Source organism: Poecilia reticulata, chromosome 20 (genome assembly GCF_904066995.2).
Source record: "Poecilia reticulata chromosome 20, P_reticulata-male-v2, whole genome shotgun sequence".
In the NCBI taxonomy this organism is placed as follows: Eukaryota; Metazoa; Chordata; class Actinopteri; order Cyprinodontiformes; family Poeciliidae; genus Poecilia; species Poecilia reticulata.
The window spans coordinates 9,942,979-9,958,266 of NC_088849.1; the positions used below are offsets into that span (position 1 = coordinate 9,942,979).

General features: G+C 41.9%; 1 protein-coding gene across 2 annotated transcripts; it reads left to right on the plus strand.

The window, feature by feature from the left end:
• The first annotated feature begins 190 nt into the window (after positions 1-190).
• Positions 191-15,174, plus strand: pdcd6 (programmed cell death 6). Of its 2 annotated transcripts, XM_008438677.3 has the most exons (6): positions 191-433; positions 4,766-4,827; positions 11,715-11,759; positions 13,133-13,291; positions 13,844-13,953; positions 14,301-15,174. In XM_008438677.3, the coding sequence occupies exons 1-6, from the start codon at positions 351-353 to the stop codon at positions 14,397-14,399; spliced, it is 558 nt and encodes a 185-aa protein (XP_008436899.1). In that variant the 5' UTR covers positions 191-350; the 3' UTR covers positions 14,400-15,174. The 2 variants fall into 2 exon arrangements, with proteins under 2 accessions (XP_008436899.1, XP_008436901.1); XM_008438679.3 differs by lacking the exons at positions 191-433; positions 4,766-4,827 and adding an exon at positions 6,201-6,447.
• The last annotated feature ends 114 nt before the right edge of the window (positions 15,175-15,288 follow it).

The window sequence follows — 15,288 nt, forward strand, 5'->3', positions numbered from 1 at the left end:
GATACATACTACATGTATGTATCACATACTATGTATGTATTTTAAGTGTTTCACAATATCCTTCATTAACTTTATTCAAAATGGAAATATTGGTTCACAGCGTTTACGGTTGCTATTTTTAAGTTGAAAGAGAAGGGCGTAGTGACGTCACTCCGTATGGGCAGCGGTGAATGATTGGCCACGCCCCTGTGCGGGAGTGGGCAGCCACTTTGAGCTCTGCTGCTGAAGTCTGATTGAAGCAGCTGAGAAGAAGCGAAACTACAGCAGAGGGAAGCGCACAGTCTGTACTTGGCCTGCTGTGGTTTGTAGTTTTTTTGTTGTTGTTGTTGTGACAGAGCTTTCTTATTAAGATGGCGTATCACAGCCCCTACAGAGCCCCCCCGCATATCAACGCTCCTCCGGACCAGAGCTTCCTGTGGAATATCTTCCAGAGGTGAGTGCGGAGACACGGCTCGTTCCGCCGCCTGTCTCTCTCTCTCTCTCTCTCTCTCTCACTCCGCTCCGCAGTGAGCACTCGCTGCTGTCGTAAGAGGCGGGAAGAGGAAGAGAGGCGGACTGGGTGGTGGTTCCGCCAAATTATTTCAGTGACAGTGCGTTTTTTTGTGTGTCTTTTTCTCCGGTCGTTTCTTCTGCTTTTGGTTCATAGTAAAGGTCCTCGGGGAAATTCGTGACCCAGCGGAGGAAATGCTACGGCAGTGTTCCTTTTCATGAGCTGCATAGCCTGTGGCTGTGACTCGTCACTCAGCTGATCACAGTACAGAAGGTTTTAAGTGCCACAACTGTTTAATGCTAAACTTACAATCAGCTGGTTTCAGCAGAAGGAGCTCTAAAACCGGGGCTTGAAGGACCTCCAGGAGTCCTTGAAGGCATCTCCCCCACGCCATCCCCCCGGTTCTTACCTGGCAACTTTATTCATACTAACGTACCTGATAAATACTATTGAGAGAAAAAAAAAATCAGTACTAATTCCAAAAGGGCATGTGTAAATCCATGTGTTACATGTGGTGTACGTATGAGAACATTAGAGAGAGGCTGCTGACGAGGCTCTTGATGGTCATGAGGCTGAAATGTGTGTCAGCAGCTGTGGCAGTCATAGTAGCAGGCAATCAGGGACATGTTGATTTGGTTTGGCCCCTGGTAATAATTGAAGTTATGTAATACTGCAGAGGATTTGCTTTCAACACTACTGAAATGCTGCAGGCATTTTTTGGGGGGGTGGGGGGTTTGAACCAGCCCTCGCAAATTATTCATGTGTGGAGCAGAACTTCAGAATAATGCAGTGTGAGGTATGCATAGGTTTCCTCCTGGATGTTTCTTATCTGCTGCTTCTTGAAACCTATAGGTCTAAAAAAAAAAATGGGAAAGTCTGCAGCGTGAATTTAGTGTTTTCCAGAGCGGGATAAGTTGTTTTCCCCAAACTTATTGAGTAAGTAATCCATCCACCCCACGATTTTCTTACGGTTTGTATTTATTCAGGCTTCAGATTTAAATTCCTGACCTCTGCAGAAACATCTGCTAAGGATTCTGGGTAAATCTTTGTATTTACTCTTTAAAAATGTCAATAAATGAATGCAGAACTTTGGATTTCTGAGCTTTCATTGAGGACTATTGAATTTTTGTCCAAAACCCAGTTTTCTAGGTTTGTTGTCAAAGAAACAGGACTTCTAAAGACGACTTAATTATACAAAGGCATAACAAGAGTAAATGTCAAACACAAACCGTGTGACAGTCATGAGTGCATTCAGTCTTGTCTCCCACATGTTCAGCCTCATCTGCAGATCAATATCTGGCTGAGCTGCGCTGGAATTCCCTGTCATGTGATCGGAGTCGTTAGAGCAGCGTTGAGCCATGGGAGGCCTCCCGATCTGTGTCGTATAAACACACAGACCCATCAATGAGTCACTTTTTTTTTTATTCTATTTGGTGTCATGACTGGACATGGGTTGGTTACCACTATCGAGGTATTTTAAGGATTTCCACATTTCTACTCCCACTTTTTAAATGACTTTAAATAAGTCAGCTCTAAATTCATCTGAAAATATTTCTGGTTGGGAATTTCCATTCTGCCTCTCGCCCACCTGTTGCTGCGCACTACTGGGCAGCTGGCTGAAAGACATAAAAGACAGCATTTCAGTCAGCCAGTAGCTGCGTTTCCATTACAAATGTGCGAAAAGCTTTTTCGATGATCTGCTGCTGTTGGGGAAAAACGCTATTTTTTTGAAATTGCGGTGTTAAGGAATGGAATCAAAATAGCATGTGAATAAGTTTGTCATTGCGATGAGTCATTAAAAATCATGGCGGTGACACGAGATACATTCATATTTCATCCACTGATGAAATGGCGCTCATCATCAGCCATCAGAGGAGATTTCTATTCTGATAGTAATGGTAGCATAGGGTATGTAGCATGTTTAATATAGATATTATAGCAATATCTAGAACTTCTGTTTATTATTTTGGGCTTCATACAAGTTTCTTTTTAATGCTCCATGAAGTAATACTGTGTGAGTCATGTTTCTATTTTTTCTGCTTTGATGACGGAATGGCAAAAATGTCTCCAAGTAGCCTTTCATTGAAATCAACAACAGGAATTTGTTGCTGTGCAGGAATAAGAATGCTGATCATGTACAGTGGCTACTTATTGTCTAAGAACCAGAAGAAAGTGTTCTTGTTAGTGCAGTAGAAGTTGGGGAAGTTTGGGATCTTTTTGTTCCCCACCAGTGACTTCACCTCTCTCTCTTTCTTTCTTTGGAGTTTCCGTGTGGAAAGCAGAAAGGGCGTTGCTCCTCAGACATGTTGCCTAATAGGAAAAAGTGAAACAGGGGAAAAAAGAAAAATCTGAGCAGTTTTCACTGACTCAGTTTTGTGTGTTTTTGTGTTGTCCTGGTTTGGTTTGTTAGATTCAGGTTCTGCGCTTGACAGCAGCGGGGATGGAAACTCCAGATGGTGCCTGTTCTTCGGGGGAAGAGGGAGATTTAATGATGCTTTTCAATTCGCTCCTTCCCTGACTTGCGAGGTCACTTTGCCTGAGGCAGAATGAGCTGCCGAGATTGGGAGGTGGGGGAGAAAACACACCGAACGTGACACACAAACACACACATGCTTCTTTGAGTAGATCAGTGTTCAGGAGAGGATGGGCGCCTCCTTTGCTGGCGCCAACCCAACCGATCTTTACCTTTACTGTGACAAAACTTTCATTTACTCTGACCTGCAGAGATGTTGTTTTTTTTTAAAAATTTCTGATTCCACCAAGCTGACGGAGCAGGTTTGTGTTTGTTTTCCTAATTCAAGCGGTGGGAACTGCACACAAACGTATACGTGTGAAAGACGGCCACGTAGGCTTCAGAAATACTATATACCGCAGCTGGGAGCAGAAACCTCAGCCCAAGCAGTCGGCGGTGGGCCGGTCCTGTGAGAGTGTGCGCGAGTGTGTGAGCGCTGAAGGGTTTTCCCGTCTTCTCCCCCTCGCTGCTCCTCTCTGCTGGTATGTTTGCCGAGGGAGCGCTGCGTCAACAGGTCCAGGTTGCTAAGGAACGACTGAGTCACTGGATGTTTGACTAAACTCGATTAAAAGTGTCAGGCCATTTCATGTGTCATTATCCGTCCTCATGACTCTGAGTCTTGGAGGAAGACTCCAGAGTCACAAAGTATTAAGTAACGGTTTCTTAAGCCTTCTAAGAAAACACCGTTCCTGATGTGAATTTTCCCCCATTCTCCGCCTGTGATTTCTGTTCTTCAGCAGTAAGTGTAAAGTATACATCTACTGTAGCTCCAATGCAAACAAACTCTGTAAACTTGTGCTTCGAGCTATGGCACATTATTTAAGACAGTACCTGTCTTAAATAATGCTGAAAAACCTGTTGAGTAAGAGTCTCTTCACTGGAACTTGTATACATTGGGGGTTGCAGACATCATATTGCATTCCGCCTGTATGTTTCTCAACCATAACCTTAGGTCTACCAGTGGTTGACATCATCACCATCTTTATGTGGCAAGGCATAAAGCTCTAAGTGTAAAGGTTGGTTTAGTCTGCCACTAGGAACAGACTAAAGGAACATGTTTCACTTCAATAATTCCAAAAGGACACTGACAAAATGTAAATGTATTTCTTTTACTTTGGCTTTTGCACTTCTTGTGACTGCAGGTTAGATTCCAGGTTGCCATGACCGAGTTGATCTAAATGTGCGCAAATTGAGTATGACTTGACAATCTCTCATAAGTCCAGTCCATTTACTACTTTATAAATGTCTACTATAAATCCATACTACAGTTTGTATTTTTTCTTTTTTATACAGCGACAAAAATGCACTGAGAACTTGACAAAAATGTGAAGAAAACCTTAAAAAAAACAACAACTCACTGATATTTGTAATAAAAGTTCATCTATGCACCCCTCTGTCCGCTTTCACTTTTGATTTTGTTGTTGCATATAAAATCAACTTGACTGTCTGAGATTTTTTAAATCTGACTCTGCCGGTTGCACCAGACGACATCCGTCTGCAACGAAGCAAGTCAGCGTTCTTCCTCACTTTGCTTTCCAAGTTTACTGGAAGCCAGTCTCTCCCTGACGAGCTTTCTAGCTTGTCCCGATCATAGAAGTCCATTCACTCCTGCGGGCTGCTGAAACACTGGCACGCGCTTAGTGTGATCAGATTTCCACAGGCGGGTGCCGATGTCAGCTGCTATTGTGTCTTCTGGTGTCTGTGGGTGTGAAGAGGGTAAAGTAGATGGGGCTAATCTGTGGATTTTTCTCTTTTCTTTCCAGGGTTGACAAAGACCGGAGTGGAGTGATCTCAGACTCTGAGCTTCAGCAGGCCCTGTCCAATGGTACGTATTGATGTGCTGCCGACGTGTCCCTCCCCGTTTCGTTCCTGAAATCTCTGCCGCTGTTTACATGAATGCGGCTGACGAGCTGTAGGGACAAAAAGGGAACAGGATTGGTATTTTTATCCCTGGGTTGGAGGTGTTGATTTATTTTTATCTCTGTATAGAAGACAAGGGGATGAAAGCTTCCAAAGAAAACACTTCAATTGTTCTTGAAATATCAAAAGCTCTGGAGATAAAACTGAGAATGAAACGGATTAGGTAGTGGCCATTAAAACCTTTTACAGTGGGATATGAAGTCAGAAGCATGAGTATATTTTTTATTATCATAAACGGCAAACCAAATGTGTGTTTCCCAATTTTATGATCTACCTTAATTCCCAAGTCATTGGAGGTCCAACATTTGATTGTTGCGTCTGCTTGTGTTAATAAAATAAATGTTCCCATGACTAATATCCTCATTTTGTTGATTTCCCTTGTGGATCATTGTCCTGATTCATTAGCCCAAGTAAACCTGAGCTTAATGTCAATCTGCTGTCTTGTTTGGTAGAGAACAGATAAATATTACAAGAAGTTCTGGAGCAGCTAAATGCGACCCCTGTGTTTACATTACATGATGGTTAGTTTGACAAAAAAAAAAAAACAACAGAGTTGGGCGGTGTAACACTTCTCCAGAAACGTGTATAATCTTTAAAATAAACTCAATATCTTCTCTGTTAAAAAAATAAAAACGTGCGTTGCATTTTAAATGTATTACCCTTCAGGTGGTGGTGCTTAAAGGGCAGCGGTGTAACACTTCTCCAGTTTAAAAGAGGATGGAAGTAATCAGTGAGGTGATCAGAGCTGCTAATGATGGAGGGTCAGTCACTATTCAGGACTTGAGATTTTAAGTACCACGCAACTGGTTTTGCTGAACGACGGACATATCTTGTTGGCAGATAAACTGACTTTGTTTCGCTTCTTCTGAGAGTAGGGGCTTGACTAGTGCGTACTGGAAAACTGCCTGTTTTCATACCACACATCACTGCTCCACACCTCCTCTTGACCTTGGTTTGAATGAGATTGCAGAATGGAAATGCGGTAAACTTTAGGATATCATTAATCCAGAAGCCCTTATTTTGTTTAATCAGTACTTTTGTTTAAGAAGTTTATATCTGAATTTTGAAAGATTGTTGAACACATTCACCTTGGGGTCAAAACCCCTTTATTTATTTATTTATTTATTTATTTATTTATTTGAGTCTTGAATCCAGAAGCAGCAGTGAAACAACGCTTTATCAGGCTGCGCGGTGGCTCTTGCTCAGCATACTGATTAGTGTTTAAGTGTGCGTTTGTGCATGAAGGCACAGGCTGGTGTTATTTATCAAGAAGATATTCGTGTTTTCCTTTTGCCAAGGTTCAGGTCCCCCCGCCCCCCTCCATTTGGGCACTCGGCACTGTCTGTGTGCGTGTCAGTTCTGTGAGTACCGAGCGTGCACCTTGCAGAGTGAACGGCAGGCTTCCCGGCCCAGACTCCTCTGCCAGTTCATTACTTTCATTGTGACATGAAACGGAGCCAACGAAGCCGAACACACGCTGCGCTGCATCCCGTCCTGCAGAGCTCTCGCTAAAGCCACCGACACTGTAAGGGCAGGGCCGTTTGTTACGGCTTTGTAAAAGCTGTTCAACCTTTTTTTATGTACCAATTAAACTTTGTAGTATTTGTCTTTTTCTAAAATTGCTTCTTTATGTGAAATCATTCAGCCTGGAGATCCTTTGTTCTGACCCTTTCGACGTCGAATGTGTGTTATGAACCTCATTAGCTTAGCATTCTCCTAAAGATAGTTTTTTTGTGTCAACTGCTAATATGTAGCATCTCTCTGCTCTATCTCCTCTCTTCCCTTCCTCAGTCCAGGCTGTGACACAATGGCCTACATATTGAATCTGCAATTGTCGCATTAAAACGTATATGTTATGCAATTTAGTTTTTATTATCTCTCCGCTGACTTGCCTTTGCGCAGCAGAGAGCAGATATGCAATCAGATTTACTGTCCTCTTTACTGTAACCGTGTAGAAACAGCAGTGTGGTAAAAACTGCTGACGGGCAGAGCTGGCCGAGCGGCACAGCTCGAGGAGCTTATTCAGCAGTCTTCACATTTACACTCGCACATTAGCAGCGGTTTGTAAGATCTGATGTGCTTTTGAGTCAGTTTGACTGAAGAATAGGAAGCCAGATAAAGTTGGACTCCGTCGTTTCTTTAGCCGACGACGCGAGGCACCAGGGTTGTTACGGGCGTCCTGCAATCATGACTGTCATAAACCACAGCTGTTGACCGCTGCTGCCGTAGCGTGACTCGGATTCAGAAGGAACCGACTTGCAGACACCATGCGGTGCCGCTTGGCCGCGTCGGAGTTTTAGAATCAATCGAGCGTACAGGGTAGCAGGGCGGTGGCCAAGAGTTGAACAATTGCGTGTGAACCCTTGAGCCTTAGTGAAAAAGAGAGCGACGTTGTGCAGTTTGGGGATGTTTTGATGTATTTTTTACTGGTCCCAACTTGCCCTCCAGTAACTTACTGTTTAGAGATACAAAGAAAGTCATAAATAAATAAATCTTTGCGAACCAACAAGTAAATAATGTACTGGCACTATGGCGGATGCTGGAATGAAGGCACGGATTGTATTTTGGGGGGAAATTTTCCTTAGCTGATCCATCAGATAGAAGCTTAGGATAAAGCTTCTGATCTGAGTAATTTCAAACGTATAGAGTTGCTATGAAATCCGTCATTAAAGTTAATAAAATCAGCGGCTTGTGTAACGCTCTGCATTCCATCACTATAATAGATTTTATTAACTTTAATAACATTGTTATTGTGAGCAGCTTACCTCTCCAAACAGACAGTGTAGTATCTGCTTTCCAGCCACAGACCTTATAACCCCTTCGATTTTGCTCGTGCTGATGTTTTTCATGTGGAGCGACAGCTAGCTTAAGTGCTCAATGGGTTATTTGCTTTTTTTTCTTTTTTAAGAGTGTCTTGTTCTGGTATTGTTATTGAAAATTGGTTCGATATCAGACAAGCAAGTGTTGGATTATATCGACCTGCATCTAAAATCTCCAACATAACAGCAATCTGCTTTTATCTGCATTTCTATTCAGCAGCGCTTGTATCCCACATGCAGACCCATTGGTTAATAATGGATGAGTTGTTCTCATACCTATTGCTTTTGACTATTGGTCTTTGAGTAATGCCACTTGAACAAGCCTATTCTAACAATCCACACTTAAAAAATAAGTAATAAAAGTGTGTATGATTCATGCTGACATCGTATCGGATCAATATTGGTATTGGCCAATAGTCAAAGCTACAATATCGGTATCGTATCGGAAGTGAAAAAGTTGTGTCGGGACACTACTAATCCTTTTGGAGGTAATGCAGTGACTGTGTCATTATTAATGTGAGCTTAAGAAGACCCTGTAAGAGCCGCTCTTCATTACTTAGCAGTATGAATTTTTCTCAACAGGCTGATTTGTTAGTTTTTTGTTTACTTGTCTTTTTTTGAAGCCTGACTTGTCTCTTTTTTTACCCCTCAGTCACACGTCTGTGCCGGTCTGACAGGATGTGGCTCATGCATGTTCTGTGACTACTTTGTGAAGTCTAACGTTGAACATTTAAGATCTGTTTGGGAAAGTGTATATCGATGTGTGGTTGCTTATGCAAAGCGTGTAAGCACAAGCTTCTCAGTGAGCTCCGACGGGGCCGTTATGCGTTTGTGTACACACTGCGGTCGGAGCGCTCTGTTTTTCCACCAGGCTGCCTCTTTCTTCACCTCCTACGTTCCTTCTCCACCTCACTGCTGGCTGTTGGGTTGGCGGGTCAGAGAGCACAGTGTGTGGACGGGACAGAGGGTGGATTGTCCCGGCTTCCCATTGGAGAGAGAGAGAGAGAGGGAGACTCGCACTGAAACTGGACTGCCCCCCACCTCCGCTTCCTCTCTCGACAGCCACAGTCTATCCAGCCTACATTGGTGACCTCACAGCTTGCGCCCGCCGTGAAACGTTTGTGTACTCGGCTTTGTGAGCCAAAGAGCCGGTGTAGCTGGAAAGGTCGCAGCTTGTTCGGGGCTCTGCCTTTGGACATTTTTTTTGACGGCTCCATCGCTGGAACATGATTGACGTCCCTCTTTTATCCTCTGTATTAAAATAGAAACAAAGAAATAATAATGAGGATCGGATCTCTGATCAAGACATGCATACAGAAGGAATGGGCTGGTAGGGGATAAAATATCACCTTTTTGTGGCAGAAGAAAATGTAAACTTCTTTTGATATCAGCCAAAATCGGAATTGCCAGCTCAGGCTTTTTAACGATCGGTAATTGGCAATCGGTGCAGCCCTGCTTCCTAATTGTTGCCAAATCAAGAAGAACTGGGCCTGAAACAACTAAACACGATTGATCGATTATTAAAATAATCGTCAACTAACTTGGTAATCAGTTAATCCTTAAATGGAGTATGGAGTATTCATATGTTGAAATAACACACTCAGAGCAATAATTAAGTCAGATTTGTACAAAACACACATTTAATCAGAAGAATCAGTAGAGTGAGCGATTACAGCAATAATTTTTTCCAGCCCTAAAATTAACTTTCTTTCAATCTCCAAAGCTTGTTGGGTGAGCTGAAGAGATAAAGATGAAAAAGGAAAAGGACTCTGGATGACGTAGAGATTGTGCAAAGAGGAATGAGGAAAGATTCCTCTCCGCGAATGCCACAGACTTGAGAAATGTTGTCAGGGAAGACGGTCACTTTGCTCCTGAGAACATTCGAGAAGTGGGTGTAGCAGTTTCTAATTTAGCCAGCGTCCCGCCACCGGCGGCAAAGCCAGGTGTTTTAAAAAGTGATTTGTTCCTCCTGTTTCCTCTCTTGTTTCACGGGGCCAAACGGACTTGCACATCGCTGGAAATGAATTTCCGGGCCTTTGAAGCGAACCGCTGTAACTGCAGCGTAAAACTGCTAGCACGGCCCATAAAAACGGAGCTAACTTTCCGTTTTAATCAAGATTTACAGACTTCACTACTCATGAGTACACTGTTGAGGTTTGATGTCTTCCAAACAGAGGGAAAGAAGAAAAAAATATATATATTTCTATGGTTAAATAAAACCAGAGAGTGAAACACAATAAGCCATGATCAGCATTCCCACAGATGGGGGGGGGGGGTGGGGTAAAGAAGCGTCTCGATTCTGGTCCAAGACCCAGTTTGAGCCTCAGGGCTGATCCCAGAACAGCCTCCCTCTCCTCATCAATAAAACAAAGCAAACGAAGAGAGAAGAAATGACCTGTTTCCTGGAGTAACATGAAGCTTTTCCAGTCCTTTCATTTATTCCAGCCTCGGATCAGATCAAGGTGAATGTTGAGTGCATCTTTCTGCTTTTTATTCAAATGAGCGGCTCTTATCTCTCTCTGCAGACTTGCTCAGTGCAGAAAGCAGGAGCAGCATTTTGTTTCTTTCCATGCACTTTTAGGGTTTGAGGGTAAAATTTGAAGTTGCACTCTTAGGTCAGCAAAATGAAATGAAGTGCTCCCAGCTACTGTAACAATGACTAATAATGAGTCTTGCTTTCCCTTTTTTTTTTTTGTTTTTTTTTTGAGAAGCTTATCTTCTTATCCTTCTACTTTCTTCTTCTTTATTTCTGCTATTAAACTGCTGCCCTGCGACAAAGAGAGGTGGTGACTCAGCAAAGATTTAGACCCCCGTACAAGTTGCAGGGACTTGAGAGTTGACGGTTTTATTTTCTGTGATTGAAGATGGACCTCTGGAGAAAGAAATAACTGGTTTGGTGTGTGTGTGTGTGGGGTGGTGGCTTCAATGTGCCACCCAACTCAGGGTTTTCTCTTAATCTGTTTTGTGGTCATTTGATGAATGCTTCACTTTTCTGCTTCTGTCAGGAGGGTTTCGGTGTTAGTGGTTCGGTTATTGTTTGATGCACAACTCTTCACTACTTTACTTAAAAAAAAAACAAACAAAAAAAACGGCCAAAGCAAGAGGAGGAAGTGGCAGAGGAAACTAAAACAATCAGAGATGTGCAGAGGGGGATTTTCCTGACTGGCTTCTTTTTTTCTTTTTTTTCTAAAGAGGGCAGAAAGCTGATTCAAATTTATAAAAAAAATTTAGGCTTAAAAAAACTATTAGATGCAAGGGAATCATGGAATTAAAGGAGCATGTCCAGTTTCCATCTCTGCATCAAAGCAAATAACTTTAATGCACAAATCGTTGTCTCAAGTTTTTTTCTTTCTATTCCTCTATCTTAAAAAGAATTACAGAAAGTGTACAAATTATTTGGGTTCTCTAGACAACAGCTTTTAACAACTTATTTTTTTCACACAGATTATATTAACTTTAATTTACCAATTATGAAAGACATGACTTTCAGATTTTAGTTTTATTTATTTCCCTCTTCCCCTGCTGGCCAGAATAAGAATGCACTTTTAAAGTACTTCTGCACTGCTTCCCTTTTAATTCCCTCTGGCTGTCTGTCATTAATATTCTGTTTTGTGATTCAAATATGGGCAAATTGTTTGTTTATGCAAAAAACAAAACATGTGAACTTGTTAAAGACCATCATAAATTAGCCCACGCTTTGCACCAGCCAGACAGCCATCCTGATGGTAACTTTTCATAAGACAATGACACGCCTAAAAGAAGTAAGGCTGGAATATGGTGACAAAGTTGTGATTTGTTTTGAGAGCAGCGATAAGGGAAATAAATATTTCTGAAGATGATCTTAAAGTTAATCATCAATCTCCGCATTAATTGCGTCATCTGCTTCAGCTTTTCTACGTCACATTAACATTCTTCCTTATTTTTGCTCTGTTCCTTTCTTGTGATTGTAAACATGTTGCTTTTCGATTCCCAGGCACATGGACTCCCTTCAACCCGGTGACGGTCCGCTCCATCATCTGTAAGTAACTGCTGACGGCGACGCCAACCTTTTTTTTTTCCCCCTGCTGAGACCGTTTGAGTTGTTTATCTGTCCCCGCCGCGTCACGACGACCAGATTAAGCCATTAAGTCGCGAGGACACAGACAGACTTATCTTTTGTGGTGCTCCGGTGAGAAAACTGCAGCAGACAATAAGATGGAGCCGAAAGCACAGCCTGCAGCAGAACAGGAACGCTGGCTCAGACTCCACGTATCGATTCGTCAGAGTTTGGAGGCTCGGGTTGCAAACTTTTTTAGCTCTGCAGTGTAGTCGCAGCCTCGATGATTGTGCTTTGGCACAGATGCAAAAGAAAGCGACCTTTTTCTTTTATTGAACTTTTTCATCTCCTGATGTGTTGTAGCTTTAAGAGTAAATCCCTATAAGTCTCTTTCCTCCCGTTTGCACCGAGCGCAGTAAATCCATTGTTTTATGGTCTTGCAGCGAGGAGCACATCATGCGATAACGCTCCCTTTGTTGGGCGGTAATTGGATTGATCCGCATGAGAGTGAGGAAATGGGAGTAGTGGTGCTTGGAGCAGTTTTATTTCTTCGTAACTTATGTAGCAGGAGTTCTAAAACACACTATTTAAACCCTCCTGTTAATTTGAAGAGATGCAACGCTGTCTCTCAATTCAAAGTATTCACACCGTTTGAACTTTTTCATATTTTGTCACACCTTTTATCTAATTTTTTTTGTGTGTGTGACGGACCAAAACAAAGAAGCAAATAAATAGAGAATTATTGAGAATGGCTCATTAACAAGAAGTTGATGGCATGTTGAGGAGATTATAAAATTGTTTAGGTCAGTCTCATTGCAGCAGGTATATAGCTAAAATTAGAGGTGCACTGATAAATCAGATGGCCAATCGATATTTGGTTGATACTTACTTCCACAAAGTTCTGAAAATCAGCCATTGTCTCATTTTGCTCTGTTGTGAGAGAGGGCTGACCAAAAGACCCGCCTGGTCACCCCACCTGGTCACCCCACCTGGTCACCCCACTGTCGCCAACTTGGCAACTTTGTCACTATATTTAGCGTCACTATATTTAACATAAAAAAAAATCAGTATAGACCAAAATCAATATCTGCAAGTCGGCGGCGATGCAGGGGGACACTGAGCTTGTGCAAGTCAGTTGCTACTAACATTTTTGTGTGTGTGTGACCCTCCACTCTCAATAAGAATTATGCTTCCTTCCACCATATTGCAACCAAGCGCTAGTTTGTGTCGCTCTGTCACACACTTCCTTTAAAGTTTGTGGAGGAAAGGGGGACAAAACATGAAAACCCTCAAGCATGAGGAATACCTGAAGTCTGAAAAATGCCTCTAAGCCAGTTCCACTTCCCTCCTCTCAGCCATGTTTGACAGGGAAAACAAAGGCGGCGTCAACTTCAACGAGTTCGCCGGCGTGTGGAAGTACATCACCGACTGGCAGAACATCTTCAGGACCTACGACAGGGACAACTCGGGCTTCATCGACAGGAACGAGCTCAAACAGGCACTGACCGGATTTGGTGAGCAGCAAAGTATGCTTTTAGTAGTTCGAATTTGTTGGCCTTGGTGGAGGGCTACGACTGCTGGGCGATCTGTCATGGCGTACAGGCAGCGGCATGTCAGGAGGGTTGCAGAGCGTAACCTCGGTTTACACTTGCCCCTTGTCTGAGGTGTTCTTTACTTCCCACTTTTTCTGTTAATCTTTCATTTAGGTTAAACATTTTTCTTCAGCTTAAGTATTAGAGGCAAATTTAAAAACAAAAAAACAACAACCTTTTGCTTGTTTTCTGTATGTAGCTTGATTGGTAGTATAAAATGTTAGTGTCTTAACCTTCATCAGTCGCTGCCAAAACCCACCGGTCTGCTTTAACGCAGTCCTGTTAAAATGTTCCGGATAATCCACTGAAAGTTTTTCCTGCTGTTTGATCTAATGTTTGATTACCTTACATCTAAAACTTGTCTAAAGTAAAATAAAAACAAACATCTATTATATATATATAAAAAAAGCTACATTAAAATGTTAAAAAACAAATGGAGACTGCCTCTGAATCATTACCACTGTTGCATTGCAGGTTATCGTCTATCAGACCAGTTCTACGGCACTCTGATAGAGAAGTTTGACCGGCAGAGGAAGGGACAGGTGGCCTTTGATGACTTCATCCAGTGTTGCATTGTATTACAGGTAACAGATAAAAACAATTGAAGCAAATGATTGTGATGCTGCCTCAAAACAAATGTTTTCCTGTTGTTTTTACACATTTTAATCAAAGGGTCTGGTCTGAAAGCTGAAAGCTACAAGAAAAACAGTTTTGCACTAGAACTATTTTTTATTTTTGCTGTTTTTAAACAATCACACAACAGACTTTAAATGGTCTGAAAGTTGCAGCACATAAGTGAATAACATGCCTCTCTAGAAGTGTACAGTTCCAGTTTTTGTGGTTTGTGGCGATTTTGTGTGACGTGTGTGAAGATGCCGTTGTAGCCAATCGTTTGAGCTCGCTTAACGTGGCCGTTCTGTCGTCTCCGCAGAGGTTGACTGACGTTTTCAGGCGATATGACACAGACCAGGACGGCTGGATCCAAGTGTCTTACGAACAATATCTTTCCATGGTCTTTAACGTCGTATAACGCAGAAGAAGACCGCAGAAGAGCACAACTGGACACGACTGTGCCAAAGCTCCCGGCGCCCTCTGGATGTCTGCCAGGGTGGACACTACAACATTTTTCTTTTTTTTTTTTTTTCTTTTAAACCTAGTCTCAGCCTGATTTGGAGAGTCTAATAAGAAGCTGTAATCTTAAAGTTAGAAAAAATAAAATAAAATTAAGTGATTGAGATATGGTAAGACAAAAAAAAAAAAAAAATCTTGTAGTGTTTTGTTTGGTGACAAAATCTGAACAGGTCCATGTTGGGGACCATGGTATTGGGACAATTATGGACACATCTGTCTCATCTGTCTGTTAGTCTGTCTGTTTAATGTCGACACATTTTTAATGTCTTAAACTTAAGCGATTGAAGAAAGATATTTCTGTTGAGTAAAATAATACATTGTAAATATAATTTGCATGCTTTTCAGGGAAATTAAGCCCCGTATTGAAGCATGCCGTCCCTTTCTTTTGACTTGTCCTCTGCCCTCTTTGCTCAAAGCCATGTTTACAAAAACTGTGAAAGCAGGTGGCGCTCTGCTTTGAGGTTCACTGACATGCCAGCTTACATGCCATATTTGTATGAACATATTTTTAACAGCAAATATTTAATGCTAGAACATGATTTTTGGTAGAGGGTGAGCATAATATCCTTTAGTTTGGCTTTTTTTTTCTGTGCATGATGCCTTAAAATGTGTACAAAAAAATAACACGAATATTAAAAGAAATCTTTTATTAAAAAAGGTCCTCCAATGTCAAATTTGCACTCTTTATTTAAAGGATGAAAATAAAAGTAGAAATGCTGCTTTTGTACAGATAACTCAGAAGTAGACATCCCACAAAAACATGGTGAATTATGTCAAAGTACAAGTTA

What these genes read in the sequence shown, in the direction of transcription:
- pdcd6 (XM_008438677.3), top strand. Translation starts at nt 351, where the DNA reads ATGGCGTATCACAGCCCCTACAGAGCCCCCCCGCATATCAACGCTCCT. An exon ending in CTGTGGAATATCTTCCAGAG is followed by an intron (nt 434 to 4,765) that starts GTGAGTGCGGAG and finishes TTTTCTTTCCAG; the next exon opens with GGTTGACAAAGACCGGAGTG. An exon ending in ACAGGCACTGACCGGATTTG is followed by an intron (nt 13,292 to 13,843) that starts GTGAGCAGCAAA and finishes GTTGCATTGCAG; the next exon opens with GTTATCGTCTATCAGACCAG.